The sequence below is a fragment of the Nuphar pumila genome, chromosome 15 (genome assembly GCF_984573655.1).
Source record: "Nuphar pumila chromosome 15, dmNupPumi1.hap1.1, whole genome shotgun sequence".
NCBI classification, from domain to species: Eukaryota; Viridiplantae; Streptophyta; class Magnoliopsida; order Nymphaeales; family Nymphaeaceae; genus Nuphar; species Nuphar pumila.
In genome coordinates this window covers 71,401,888-71,417,473 of record NC_143263.1, presented here as the reverse complement: position 1 = coordinate 71,417,473, position 15,586 = coordinate 71,401,888, and the positions used below count along the sequence as shown (strand labels likewise).

Sequence of the window (15,586 nt, the reverse complement as noted above, 5' to 3'; positions counted from 1 at the left end):
ATAAAACCAGGTTTAGGCTATAAACCTAGTTGGACACGTAAAACCATGTTAATAACCTGGTTTTAGGCATCATCCATACAATCACTAAAATTTTATTAGTTTTTCTAAAAAACATCTCAAGAAATTGTTGGCCAATATAAAAATATTAAAAATTACATATAATACACAAAAAACATAAAAGAAATATATAATGCATGTATAGGGTGGTGGTTCTTTCAGGTTTTAAATTTTAAACCATGGGTTTGAGAGTGCCCTCTTCATTAACGAGAGCATGTTTGTAATGCCACATGATTCTTGTCCAAATCACAATTACAACACATTCTCAAGGTTAATAAAACATGAGAAAAGTACAATTGTGATTGTGATTGCTACCTATAATTGTTTTTGCCTTGAATCTTATAAAAGTTGGTCACAGGATTGACCTTGTGACCAACAATCACACTCTACTTTTTCAGTTGTGATTGTTCATCCCACTTGTGACCAAAGCAAACATGCCTTGGGTGTGTGTTACGTGAATAAAAAAAGCATGGAGAATTTATCCATTGATAAATAAACGATTTTGATGTTCACACGAGAATAAAAATCGATAACCACACAGGGCGATGAGAATAGAATATTAACAACCAAAATAGGTGATGTTTACATGAATATAAAATCAATAACCTTACGAGGCGATGAGAGCAGAATATCGATAATCACTCAGAGCGATAAGAACAGAAAATCGGTAGCCACACAAGACCATTTATGTGGTTTGGTTCTTAAGACCTATGCCCATAAATGAACTCTCTCTCTCTCTCTCTCTTAACTTGTGAGGGAGGAACTCATTATTATTTATAGATCAGCCTGAAACCAAAGTATAATAAGGAAACTCTTGCTTTGAGAAGGTTTCTATAGATTTACAAGGACCCTTTAAACACATAAATTTAGACTTTTTATCTTCATAAGTTTCTTAGCCTTTAAGAGGTCTTCTATGGCCTTAGAGTTCTTAGGCAACAATGTAGTTGGAGTCTTCTTAGAGTAGAAAGTAGCTTGAACTTTTAAAACCTTCTTCCTTTTATGTTCATCTCCCTTGGACATTACTTTTTTATTATTCAGCCCATTCTCTAGATCCAGACCTCCATTGACACTAATTCTACTAGGCGATTCAATAAAAATATCCATAGAGAAAAAGTAGTAGTTTCCTCTATGATTTTTGAGGATATTCAATTCTTAAAATGTAAAAAGACTACCCAACTTATTCACCACGTTCAATAAGCACGTGGGGCTCATGCTGTTTTGAGGGTAAAGAAGAGAGCCTGAACCCTTAATTGTTATTGAAAATATCGTGAAACATGCAGCATACACACTATAAAAGATAATCTAACAATGGGAGACGTTAATACTGAAACTGTTTAACACAAGGTAAAAACTTAAAATTAAAACGTACAGGCTATAGGACCATTATATAGAGATAAAAAGCAGACTCATAACTGCTCCTTCTCATTAGGAGCCACTACCCCACTAATGCATGACTCTTGTAACTCACAGAAAATCGACTCCTTAAGTTTAGGAACCACATTACACGTGGTTTATAAACTACTCTCACACACACCCACTAACCCACTACTTACGATTATACATTCATGTAACCCCCTTTTTGCATCAAACTCTATCACTCCCCCTTGATGCAAAACTCGATACACCTAAAGTGGATCTGAATTTCACAAACTTTGAATAGTTGAGTGCTTTTGTAAATCCATCTATAATTTTATCATTTGTAGAGCAATATTTCATTGCTACAGCTCCATCGACGATAGCCTGTCTGATAAAATGATGACACAACTCAATATGCTTAGTTCGCCCATGGAACACAAGGTTATTTGTCATGGCAATGGTTGCTTGGTTGTCACAATAGAGTTCTGTTGTATTTGCCTATTCATGATGCAAGTCCACCAAAATTCTTCTTATTCAAATAGCTTGACATATGGATGCATTCACAACAACATACTCTGCTTCTGAGGATGAAAGTGCCACTGTTGCTTGCTTCTTTGACATCCATGACACAATTCCTGATCCAAGATTAAAGATGGATCCACTCATGCTTTTCCTATCATCTACAAAACCAACCCAATCACTATCAGAAAAGCCAATTAATTTGAAATCATGAATTAATTGGTACCAAATCCCATAATTAGTTGTTGCTCGAACATAATAAAGGATCCGCTTTGCCGCTCCAAGATGATGTATCGTGGGACACTGTATAAACCTTGAGATTAGGCTGACAAGAAAAATGATATCTTGACGTGTCTGGGTAAGATACATTAGCCTTCCAACAAAGCTTCTATGCAACTGTTCATCAGCCTTCATAGTACCATCGTGTACCGATAATTTCTCATTAGTATTCATGGGAGTGGAACATGGCATGCATGACACCATATTAAATTTCTCAAGTAAGTCTAAAGCATACTTTTCTTGAGAAATAAAAATACCATCAACACTTTGTTGAACTTGAAGTCCAAGAAAATAATGTAACAACCCTAGATCTAACATTTCAAATTCTTGCATCATGTTTACTTTAAATTCTTCAGAAAGTGTACTCAACGAGCCTGTATAAATTATGTGATCTACATAAACACAAACTATAAGAAATTTAGTACCTGTTCCTTTTACATACAAAGTGTGCTCACTCTCACTTCTGTGAAATCCTCTTTGCATTAGGTATGAGTCCAATCTCCCATACCAGGCTCACGGTGCTTGTTTAAGGCCATAAAGCACCTTTTTCAACATGTACACCTTTTTTTCCTTACCTTTAACAACAAATCCCTATGGCTGGCAAACATAGATCTCTTCTTCCAAGAACCCATTCAAAAATGCAAACTTTATATCAAATTGAAAAACTGACCATTTTATATGAGCTGCTAATGCCAAAATAATTCTAACAATTTCAAAATGTGCAACAGGATAAAAAGTTTCTGAAAAATCTACTCCAAATTCTTGCGCATACCCCTTAACAACTAACCTTACATTGTATTTTTGCACACTCCTATCAGCATTACATTTAACCTTGTAAACCCATTTCACACCAATAGCATTTTGACCTATGGGTAAATCTACAAGTTCCCAAGTATCATTTTTTCACTGGCTACCATTTCTTCTTCCATGGATCTTACCCATTCTTGTTTCCCACTAGCATCCTTGTAGCACATAGGTTCTTCAATTAACAGAGAAAATGTACAAGATTCATAAATTTCTTTTATGAATCTTACCTTTCTAGGTGGTGTATATGTGTCCTCGGTACCACCATTGTCTTGAGAGATGCTTATTGAAGCTTCTGATATTATCGCCTCTTTCACCAACTTGGTCTTTACAATTGAATTTCTTGAAGCTTCCAATGTCTTATCAGACACAAGGGAAATGCCTCCCATATTTGACCTATCTGCATCTTGATTCCAATTCTAAGAGCTTAATTCATAAAAAATAACATCATCATGAATAATTACACTCTTAGTTGTTAGATTATACAATCGATATCCCTTGGTTGTGTCACTATAACCAACAAAAATACATTTCTCACTTTTCTTATCCATCTTGTTACAATCACTAATCGATCAAGGAATAAGAAACACAACCAAAAATTCTTAAATTACTCACATTTGGCTTTCATTGCCACCATGCCTCATATGGAGTCATGTTATGCACAACTTTTGTTGGAGATATATTGAGTAAGTATACTGTTGTGTTGACTACTTCAGCCTAAAATTCGTTCGAGAGTTGTTTTTTTACTGAACATGCTCCTGGCCATTTCTATGATTGTACGGTTTTTCTGCTCAGCTACACCATTTTGCTCTGGTGTTTTTCTTACTGTTAGCTACCTACGAATTCCATTCTTCTTACAAAAATGTTCAAAATCATTAGATAGAAATTCTCTCCCTCTATCTGTATGTAGATACTTTATGACATGCTCACTATCCTTTTCTGCAAAAACTTTAAACTCCCAAATTTTTTGAAGTGCGTCTAATTTTTTAGAAAGAAAAAATACTCAACTCATGCGAGTAAAATCCTCAGTAAGCAATAAAAATATCTACTATTGTTTAAGGATGGAGTGTTCATGAGCCCACAAAGGTCTGCATGAACTAACTCAAGAGGCTTTTTGGCTCTCCACGCCTTTCCGATGGGAAACGACAAACGATGTTGCTTCTCATATACACACCCTTCACAAACACCATCATTGAATATTACACTAGGCAACTCCAAAACCATGTTTTGGGTTCTTAGTATTTTCAGCCCATTATAGTGTAAATGTCCATACCATAAGCGTCAAAGATGTGAAAGTCCATCATCTTTGCCAATCAAGACAAATATTGGAAATAGGTCCCAACAACCCACTACCGTTGCCCGCGTGACCTGCTCCTAACTCATCCAAGGGGCGTGGGGGCTGGCCGGGGAGACTTCAAATGGAGGTTCTGGGTGCTGGTCACATGGAGATAAATCTGTCTGTCTCAAGCATACAGAAGGTCCGCAGCATGATATGCAGAGAAACAAAAGAAGCCAATAAACTGGATCAGGGAAAAAATGCAGCAATGGTTAAGTTGCTGTGCTGCTGTTAATATGATTTACATTGTTGACCGGTGTATGGGAACTGTGAATGTAGTATACAATGATGTAGTAATGCTATTTATATGAATAAAATTTTCCTTCTAAAAGAAAAAGTGTTTGAATTATTTAAATATATATATATATATATATTTGAAAATGAACAAGGATGCTAAAAGAAGCAGAGAAACTGATGTGTAGACCAGTTGCTGGTTATGCAAAAATGAGCTTGGAGCTTAATCGAGTTAAGGAGTCAAAAAACTGAATATTTCGATTTTTAGTCTTGGGAAATGCATTGTTTAAATTGTATAATATGATTATAGAGATATATACTTGAAGCATGCACGTTGTATATAGGTCTAGCGAGTCATTCATGGGGAGTTTATGTGAAGGCCTTAGATCTCAACCTTGAAATTCTGTTAGTGGTTCTATTGAAGACATTCAATAATAATGCTGAATCAAGGATTTGGAAAACTAGACACTGATTATAGACAGCCAATCTGCAGGCAAGAAATCCCTATACAATGATGACCAAGAAGTTTGTCAGCCCCGCAGGGGTCGTCCACATTATTAGGTAGGGCATTATGCCAAGCTACCTCAGGCTTGACCCATTTAGGATCAGCTTGAACTCATCCGAAAAAATAAATGAGCTGAGCTTAAACAAGGGCTTAGGCTCGGTATGCATAAACAAGTGAGCTTGAACAAACAATCCAGCTTGGATAAGCCTGACAAACCCGATTAAGCTCGGCTCATATATGTATTATCGACATGTGCACAAAGAGAGGTCTTGCCTAAATGGGTAAGTGGTTGGTCACCCATGAAAGTGGTGTGGGTTTTAATCAAAACATTCATCAATTGTTTATAAAAGGTATTTTTACTGGCTAGGATTTCAAAAGTTCCAAAAAGTTTTTAAACTAAAGGTGTTCAGCTTGAGCCGAACTTGAACAACCAGTTTTTCTAAACCAACTGAGCTGGGCCAGCCCAAGTTCGGCTCGAACCCAGGTGGTATGCAACTCTATGATGAGAGGGCGGGTGCCAGAGGTGCAGCAGGCCTTCTAGAGATTAAAACCCATAACTTAGTGTAGCATACTTGGATGATGACATGACACCATGCATCCAATCCATAGTAAAGTATGGGACACGTGGCAATACAGTAGCCAAGAAAAGACCCACAATCCATAACTTAGTGTGGCAGGAAGATGGAAACTTTTGGGGTGTTTCTTTCCCATTGGAAATATTAATATTTTTGAAGAGAAAATGACAAGCTCATATGATTTTTTTTTCTTGATAACATAGCTCCTTATTGATTTGACTTGTAATATCTATAATTTGATCATGTGAACAATATTCATTTTCCACGAATCCTGCACTGCTTCTTAACTACCTCTTCAATTTAATTACCAAACGTGGCTTGAGGATAGTGACCATCCGGAGATTGCAGAGGCATTGGAGATTTAGACTTTGCGTTTGTGATGTGAAGTCATAGAAAAATGTGGACCGTGTTCTCTCTCTCTCTCTCTCTCTCTCTGTAGGGAGAGTCGGTACAATATGAGAACAGAAGAATAAGAAACTAAAATATGAGAACTAAAAATATAGGCATTTTCATTACTTTTCTTTTGTGAACCCAATCACGTGGATGTGCTTGGCATGGTGAATCTGTTAAGAATCAATCATTGAATCGTGTATTCTTGATGAAAAATGTGAATTTTGAATGCTTGAATATTATGAGTCATTGATTTTAAAGGCTTAAAAAATCTCATTTATGCTTCAATTTGGATGATTCAAGAGCAGGTTCTTATAAAACCAAGCATTTAGATTGTACGATCAGATTAAAGAAAAAAGAAAAAAATCTATGAAAATCATGGTTCACATAGTTCTCATGTTTCCAATTCTACTACTATATATAGTAAGGCGTAAGAGTAGATGACTTATGTCTTCCACTGTCATTGGACGTGCACCTGCTGCTGATAACATGTGATTTTACACAAAACAACCTTTAACAGCAGTTCTTGACGGATCTAAAGATCCAAAAATGCAAAAAAATAATGAATAAGTGGTGTTCAACGTTAAGCCGTCCAGGATTTTGCTCATTATATATATATATATATATATATATATATAGGGTGTAACATTGGATGACATAAGTCGTCCATTGTTAGCGGATGCACGCCATCCGCTGATTGTGCATACTCAGTGGAGGGCGCACATTTAACAAAAAAAAAACACTTTTAGCGTCCGTTCACGACCACCACTAAAGCCTGAAATCAGCCCCACTAGGCGTTATAGTTTTAGGTGTTTTATGTTTGATCCAAAATCGTTAAATGTGTTTATCTTTGTTTACTGCAACACGTATCTGATTGAGCATTTTTATGTTCAATTAAATATTTTAAAGAAATAAAAAAAAGTTGACATTGTACTAAATTTCATGATAAAATATTTTAATTTTTAAGTCACTTCAATTTGAAAGAAATTATGTTTTTTTAAAAAAGAAGTAATGATAAACACTTCTGGCTATTCAGAAAACTATAATTTTTAGAAGGTACCAAAGGCGACCTAATAAAAAAGGGAGCAAAATAATTCCCTTTCTGTATATGTAATATGTATAATGCCCCTTTATGTCCTCATCTTAAATCGTCCAATCACATGATTGGATAGTTAAAAGATTCTGATAGATACGATCTACATGGATTAAAATTTTAAATCATGTGATTAAGATAAGTTAAAAGTATTTTTAAGAGCTGTAAAAATCAATGGTTAATAAAGTGTTAGAACTTTATAATTAATTTTTTACCATACAAATAAATTCATAATACCATTTATTTTGCTCTGGTGTACACTATCACGAGCCTATTTCTTCAATAAGCCAGTGTGGCACGATGGTCTTTTCTTACCGTTGCAAGCCTTTTTGGTCGCTCGTTTGCCATTGCGGAAGCTTTGAGTATAAAGAGTGCAAGAGAGCGAAAGAGAAGAGAGAAAAAAAATTACAATCACTTGAAGGTAATCACATTGTGAGTGAACAAAGAAAGCTCAATGCATTTGCATTCATTCCGTATTTTGCCCGTAGGCACATTACAATTCAGATCTATGGGTTAACACATCAGAGTATTGATCAACCTGAACCAAAATACAAGGGTGGCCCAAAGAAACTTATAAGTGACTCAACACTTACATCATGACTCAACCAAAGCAAAATAGACATTGGACACAACTGTAGAAAGTAGGTTACAAGGAAACATGCTCTCTCTTCAAATCATGTGCCGCCTTCGATGCCATCTGTTTCATGGTAAGCCCTGACTTCATCTGGATAGCGGCTCTTCATTCGAAATGCTGGCTCTCACATCGGTTCCGTTGTCTTCTCCCACTGCAAAAAATACTTATTAAATTTGCCCAAGTAGTTGACCTTATGAGGAAGGATCTTGTTGAGACGATTCTCGGCCCATTGTGTTGTCGGGGCCCTCTGCAAGATAGGAGTGCGTTGTGGCATGCTACGTTATGGATCTTTCTCGTCCGCATAGAACTATTTTAGGTTGCACACATGGAACACCGGGTGCACCTTGAAGTCTGGGGGCAGGTTCAGCTTGTATGCCAGCTTGCACACTCTCTTGGTGATGGTGAATGGTCCCTCATACTTTCTGATCAATCTGCGGTGCCATCCATGAAAGATGCTTGTGCGATCAGGATAAAGCTTCACCAACACTTGGTCCCCAACACAGAACTCGACAAGTCGATGATGCTTGTTCGTCCACTTCTTCATCCTCTTAGTTGCATTATGTAGAAATGTCTTTGCCAACTCAGTCTTCTTATGTCTGTCTCGAACAAACTATTAGGCAAAGGATGGCCTTTCCTTCTTCTATGTGGCTAGAGTATGCAGATTTAGTGGTTGCTGCCCTGTGGCTATCTCGAACGGGTTGTAGCATGAAGACTCACTCTTCTGAAAATTATAGCAGAGTTGGGCTATGTCGAAGAGCTTCACCCAATCTTTCTAGTTGGCACTAACAAAGTGCCTCAGGTACTGCTCCAACAGTCCATTGATGCGCTCTGTCTGCCCATCCGTCTGTGGGTGAAAACTTGTTGAAAATAGCAGATCATAGCCGAGTAACGAAAACACTTTACGCCCAAATTTGCTCATGAAGCGAGCAACACGATCGCTCACAATGCTTCTTGATACATCCCAGTGATTCACAATATGCTTGACGAACAACTTTGCAGTCTTCTCTGCAGGGTACTCTTTCAAAGCTGGGATGAAGGTGGCGTACTTAGAGAAATGATCCACCACCACAATGATGGAGCTGAAGTCATTTACCTTTGGCAGACTAACAATGAAGTCTATAGAAATGCTCTCCCAAGAACTTTCTAGAATAGGTAGAGGCTCAAGGAGGCCAGTAATCTTCTGGTTGGTCCTCTTGTCTTGCTGACAGACGAGAAAAGTTCACATATACCTCTCCATATCATCTCTCATTTGCGGCCAATAGTAACCGCGCTCAAGGAGTGCTAAGGTCTGCTTCTGTCCTGAATGACTGGCCTATAGTATATCTTGACACTCCTTAAGTAGTTCACGACACAGGCTTCTCCACCACGGTATGAAGACGCGTCTCCCTTTTGTCATGAGGAGGTCGTCCCGTAGCCAAAATCGTTGAGTCTTTCCCGCTTGTGCTAGAGAGACAAGGTGTTGCACCATTGTGTCCTGATGCATACTTTCGTAGATACAGTCCAGCAATGCACCCTCTAAGTGAACTTTCAAAGGCTCTGCCCATGTAGCCGTCAGTTCAGCCTTACGACTCAGAGCATCAGTAACCACATTGGTCTTCCTCACCTTATACTCTAAAGCAAAGTTAAACTCAGTCAGGAACATTTATCATCGAGCTTGTTTAGGCATCAACTTCTTCTATATCTAAAAATAGCTCATGACAACATTGTCCATCTTGACGACAAACTGGGCACCCAGAAGGTAGTGCTGCTATGTCCTGAGATAGTGCACGATGGACGTCATCTCACGTTCGTGCATAGTATAGCGCCTCTCTACATCCTTTAATTTCTGACTCTTGTAAGCAAACAAATGTCCCTTCTGCATGATAACTCCACCAATGGCGAAGTCTAAAGTATTTGTATGGACTTCAAAGGGTCTTGTGTGGTCCGACAACCACAACACAGGTTCTCTCACCAAGGCTTTTTTCAAGCCATCGAAGGCATCTTGGCAGGCTTCTATCCAGATCCATACCCGATTCTTCTTCAACAAATCCATGAGGAGCTCAACAATGAGAGAGTAGCCTTGATGAACCTTCGATAGTAGTTTGCCAAACCAAAGAATGATCGCAACTCTGACACTTTGGTTGCGGACTCTATTCCTGAATGTCTCTTATCTTCTGCTCGTCTATGCGCAACAAATCACGCCCCACAATGTGGAAAAAGAAGTTGCTCTCTTTCTGTCCGAAGCGATACTTCTCTCTCTTGACATAGAAGTCATTCTTCTTTAGCACCTGAAACACTGTTTGCAAGTGCATGACATGTTTCTCTATGTTGTTGTTGTAGATCATGATGTCATCAAGATAGACTACCATAAACTTGTCTAAATAAGGGTAGAAAATCTTGTTCATCAATGTCATGAATGTGGCTGGAGCATTAGTCAACCCAAATGGTATCACCAAAAATTCATAGGCACCATAGCGAGTGACACACGTTGTCTTTAGCTCATCACAATCTACAATCTTCACCTATCATAACCTGATCGCAAATCTAGCTTCAAAAAGATACGAGCACTACTTAACTGATCGAACAAGTCCGCTATCAATAGCAAAAAATACTTGTTCTTCACCATGACCTTGTTTAGTGCAAGATAATCCATACATAACCTTTTAGAACCACCATGTTTCACCTGAAAGAGCAGAAAAGTGCCAAAGGGTGCTTTTGAAGGATGAACGATGCCTACTTCTAACATCTTGTCCAATTGTCTGCATAGCTCCTTCAATTCAACATGTCCCATGCGATAGGGGACCATGGCAGGGGAATTTGCTTCCGGGTCAACTCAATCCTTTGGTCAACCTCACGTCTCGGGGCAGACGCTTCGACAGTTTTGGGGGCATCACTTCTTGAATCTCTGCCAACAATGTGGCAAGGGTCGGTGACACTGTTGCTTCAACCTTCCCTTGTTCAGTGTGCACAACAACTAAGAATGTCTGCTCTCCCCGCTTGACACCCTTTCTTCAATTCCATAGCAGACAACATTGAAGTCTTGCCTCCAAGAGTAAGGCATTGCACAGTATATGAAAAATTCAACCTCATGATTGTCAATGAGTTTACCTTATACAACATCATTACATTCTGGCTGCCAAGAAACTCTATGCCTAAAACCATCCAAAAATCGTCCAAGGTCACCACTGAAAAGTTGGCTCTGCTGATGAATCGTTGATAGTAGTTTGCCAAACCAAGAAATGACCACAACTCTAGCACTTTGGTTAGTGGACTCCATTCTTGAATGACTTTTATCTTATGTCCATCCATGTGCACCAAACTACGCCCCAAAACGTAACCAAGGAAGTTGATCTCCTTCTGTCTGAAGAGACACTTTTCTCGCTTGACATAGAGGTCATTTTCCTTCAGTAACTGAAACACTGTTCGCAAGTGTCCCACATGTATCTTCATGCTGCTGCTGTAGATCATAATGTCATCAAGATAGACTACCACAAACTTGTCTAACTAAGGAAAGAAAATCTTATTCATCAATGTCATGAATGTGGCCAGAGCATTAGTCAACCTGAATGGCATCATAAAAAAATCATAGTCACTATAGCAAGTGACACAAGTTATCTTTAGCTCGTCACCATCTGCAATCCTCACATGCCAAAAATCTAATCACAAATCTTGCTTCGAAAAGACATGGACATTGCCTAACTGATAGAACAAATCCGCTATCAATGGCAACAGATACTTGTTCTTCACTGTGACCTTGTTCAGTGCACGGTAATCTACACATAACCTTTTGGAACCATTATGTTTTACCTGAAAGAGCATAAGGGCACTAAAGGGTGCTTTTGAAGGATGAACGATGTCTACTTTTAACATCTTATCCAGCTACCTGCACAACTCTTTCAATTTAGCCAGTCACATGCGATAGGAGACCATGGCAAGGGGCTTTGCTCCCACGGTCAATTCAATCTTGTGGTCGACCGCGCGTCTCGACGATAGATGATTTGATAGTTTTAGGGGCATTACTTCTTGAATCTCTGCCAACAGTGGAGCAAGGGTCGGTGGCACTGTTGCTTCAACCTTCCCTTCTTCAGTGTGGATAGTAATTAAGAATGTCTGCTCTCCCCGCTTGACACCTTTCTTCAATTGCATAGCAGACAACATTGAAGTCTTCCCTCCAAGTGTAAGGCACTGTACAATGCACGAAAAATTTGACCCCATGATTGTCAATGAGTTCACCTTCGGCAACATCATTACATTCTGACTGCAAAAAAACTCCATGCCCAAAATCATGCAAAAAATTATGCAATGACACCACTGAGAAGTTGGCTTTGTCGGCCCAACTACCAATTTAGATAACCACATCCCTTGCTTCACCAACGATGGGCTTGGCCTCAAAGTTCACCGTCTTGATGGTCCTCTGCTTTGGCCCGAGCTTCAAGGCCAACCGCTTCGCCCCTTCCCACGAGATGAAGTTATGTGTGGCCCCGAAGTTTACCATTGTCGTAGTAGACTTTTTATTTGCAATGACTTCCAAATATATGAGTTCTTTGCTGACTGGTATGCTTTTCACTACACAGCTTCTGACCGCATTCATGGTCTGCATGGCCCCTATCCGAGGCTTTATGACCTCGGTATTACTACTCTCTGCTTGTACCACATTGACTTGTTTGTCGTTCTTCACGATAAACTTTGAACATTTCCTTGCGATATGTCTATCGCCACATAACCAACAAATCATGACCCGCCCTTTGTTGTCATTGTTGTACTTCTTGTAATTATGCTTCTTGTTGAAGTGGTGTTGGGTCGATGTCTCACCTTTGTTGTCGTGCCGAGCCTCTTTCTTGGCTTCATGGTCCAATTTTTTTCCAACCTTGGTTGATGAAGTGAAGGTCTTGTGTCGAGTATCTACTAAGAGCTCGGCCATCACATATGCATTGACTCGTCAATTTTTGAAGCTCTAAAAAAACTACTCACTGGACGATCCAAGATCTAGTTACTAAAATCAATGTTGTCAGTATCAGTATCGGCCCTAAGTCATTTGCCCATCGATTCAGCTGTATTGGCCGATATCATTCTATATCGGCATAAAAATAATAAAACAAGTTATTATGTGTCAATCATAACATGACATGTGTTGAAACCATTAAAATAATCTTAAAATAATATTTTTACTATTTTTATATTTAGTAAAAAATAGCCAATTCGGGCTTGTAGTGTATTGATGCACAGACACTAATAACATAGCCTGCAATGCCAAGTACATAGATATATCCCATGAGTTCCTTACCCATGGGAGAGTATTGGTCACCCTCATGGGTAAGAAACCTTGAGAGGTTATTTTGATCAAATCTAACCCCACAAATGTATTCAACATGGTCAAAATAGTAGTAATAGACTCGTGAATCATATTTTTGACATAAAAATAAAATTTTATGAGATTTAAAAAGTCAATACGTTATAAGCCATTGATTTTTTAACCCCAGCAAAATCTTACATATACATTGGAATAGCATGATCCAAGGATTAATTTCCACTAACCCAAACATGTAGATCACATTTAGAGGGTCAGATATGCAAAAACATTAAAATAAAAAATATTATATTTTTTATTAGAGGATTTCTTACTTACGAGGGTAGCAACCATAGTGACAAAAGTTAAAAAAGGCAAAATCTCCGGAGTCAAAAACTTTGGGAGATTTTAAAATTTTTCATAAAATCTTGCATTTTTTTGGCAAAATCTTGACAATAAGAAATAAATTAAAAAATATAAAAAAATAAATTTTATAAGAAAATATAGATAAAACACATTTAAAAATAAAAATCTCGCGATAAATATCTGCTAAAACTGTAAATATCATAATATTTGTCACAATTTGAAAATCTTGCGAGAAATTGCCGTTTTAAACTTTCAGGCAATTTCTCCCGATATTATCACGAGTTTTTTATAAATCTCACGATATTTGTTACAGAGGTAGCATAATATATATATATATATATATATATATATATATACGGTTTTCTCTCCTGTGTTTTATCTTCTTGGTACTTTAATTCAGATGTGCAAGAAATTTATCTACAATAAGCAATTCTTTGTTTTACCCTGAAAATCTTTCAATGACAGAGCAAAAGTTTGAAAAATGAGATGAAAGCATGAGGGGAGAGCGGTTGTATATGCAAGAGGGATTTCCCACTTTAATTTCAACCACATGAAACCCTCTTAATTGTTTTATCATTTAAAAAGCTAAGCAATGTCATGCTATCAATTTTGACTGATGTGCATAACATACAAGAAACATATCGTGATTTTTCCCATCGTCAGTGTTGTGCCGACTTTAAATTTCAACATCAAAACGTGCTGTTTTCGATTGTGGCAGTTGGCTGTTGCACAAAGCACTATCTGTAAAGACCCACATTCCACAAGTGCCTACTGTTCCTTTGAAAAAGATTCAATCTGCATACTTTCTATTGCTACTAGTTGTTACCTTTAGCGTCAACTTTAATCATCGTCGCAAGATCTCTTTAATCAATAGTGATAGCTTAGACTGTCCCTAAAGGTGTTTCATTAAGAAAAAAGTAAAGAAGATCATTAATGACAGCTTAAGCAATCACTAATAGACATATGCTAATAAAATATATAAAATATTAGCTTATATATATAATGTGTCTCTGTTAAGCATTTCTCATCACGCGGGAATTGAAATATGCAGCTTCATTTCCTCCAATCTCTGCTTTAATCACCAAAGATTATTCATGTGTCTCGTACTTCAAGCCCTCAATGTAACTCAGAAGCAAATCCAAAACCTAACTTAATCAAAGGTCAATATCTTTAGTGATTAATGATGACACGCATGTCATTGGTGAAAAAAAAAGAGAAATCTTCAAATACCCCCCAAATACTTTGGCCTAATTCATTTGCACAACAAACATTTCAGACTTTCCAAATGCTCACTAAAGTTTTTACTTGGTTTTATCAAATGAACTCAATCATAAACTATCATTGGGTTGTTATTGGATTAAGGTAACTCATGTTGTGAAATTACCATTTTACCGCTGTAATTAGATAAATAAAATTATTAGTTCACCCTTACTCTAGAAGGATGAGCAAAATAAGTTTGTCAACTGAATGTATTAAGCAAAAAATTCATTACCTACAATGATATATGAACCATTGCCCTCGCTAAAAAAAACCACAACTCTAACCACTACACCATAAAGCTTACTGTTGGCTATTTTTTAAAAAAAAATTATATATTTAGATTGTGATAAGTCAATCAACCCAACAATTGCTCAACCCACTATAACACAATTGGGTCCGTTTGGTTCCTCAACAGTTGATCCGGTAAATATATGAAGAGAAACTAAATGCATTTTCATTTAACCCAAAAGCTGATGTGGTTATATATAATTGACAAAAGTTTTACTAATTCAAGAATCAAGATCAATTAGCTATTGCTATGATAGTAACTATGTGAGTTTTAAGGTTTTCATTTAGATATGACAAATTAATCCACTTGATTTTAAGCCTATATAAATTTGGGAAAAGTAGTAGCTACCTATCACTTTTTGAGCCTATCACAAGCTTATCTCCAGTAAATAAGGGTTTCATGTTATTTATTTTCAAATCAGACCTTATAGATTTCTTCAGCATGGTTGATTTGCTAAAAATCACACTTGGATCATATTTTTTGATTAAAAACATGAATTTTTAAGCATTGACTATTTTTAAAAATTATAGACCGTTGATTTTTAAATCTTATAAAAACCTAACTACGTGGCATAATCGGAAGAGTCAAGAGTCTATTCCTATATAATTAAGCATGTAGATCAC

General features: G+C 37.4%; 1 protein-coding gene across 1 annotated transcript; it reads right to left on the bottom strand.

Moving 5' to 3' along the window:
- Window positions 1-1,947: 1,947 nt before the first annotated feature.
- On the bottom strand, window positions 1,948-10,552 carry LOC149815559 (uncharacterized). Its single transcript, XM_089990572.1, has 6 exons — window positions 10,294-10,552; window positions 10,050-10,138; window positions 9,568-9,850; window positions 9,248-9,393; window positions 8,686-8,983; window positions 1,948-2,093 (listed from the first exon to the last, which is right to left on the bottom strand). Exons 1-6 carry the CDS (start codon window positions 10,550-10,552, stop codon window positions 1,948-1,950), a joined length of 1,221 nt encoding a protein of 406 aa, XP_089846698.1.
- Between the last annotated feature and the right edge of the window lie 5,034 nt (window positions 10,553-15,586).

Excerpts from the sequence above, each read along its gene's own strand:
- LOC149815559 (XM_089990572.1), bottom strand. The coding sequence starts at position 10,552 with ATGGGACATGTTGAATTGAAGGAGCTATGCAGACAATTGGACAAGATG. Across the intron at positions 10,139-10,293 it reads GAAGCTAGATTTGCGATCAG|ACAAGTTTATGGTAGTCTAT; the intron begins GTTATGATAGGT and ends ACCCTTATTTAG. Across the intron at positions 9,851-10,049 it reads ACTTGCAAACAGTGTTTCAG|GTTCATCAAGGCTACTCTCT; the intron begins GTGCTAAAGAAG and ends CTACTATCGAAG.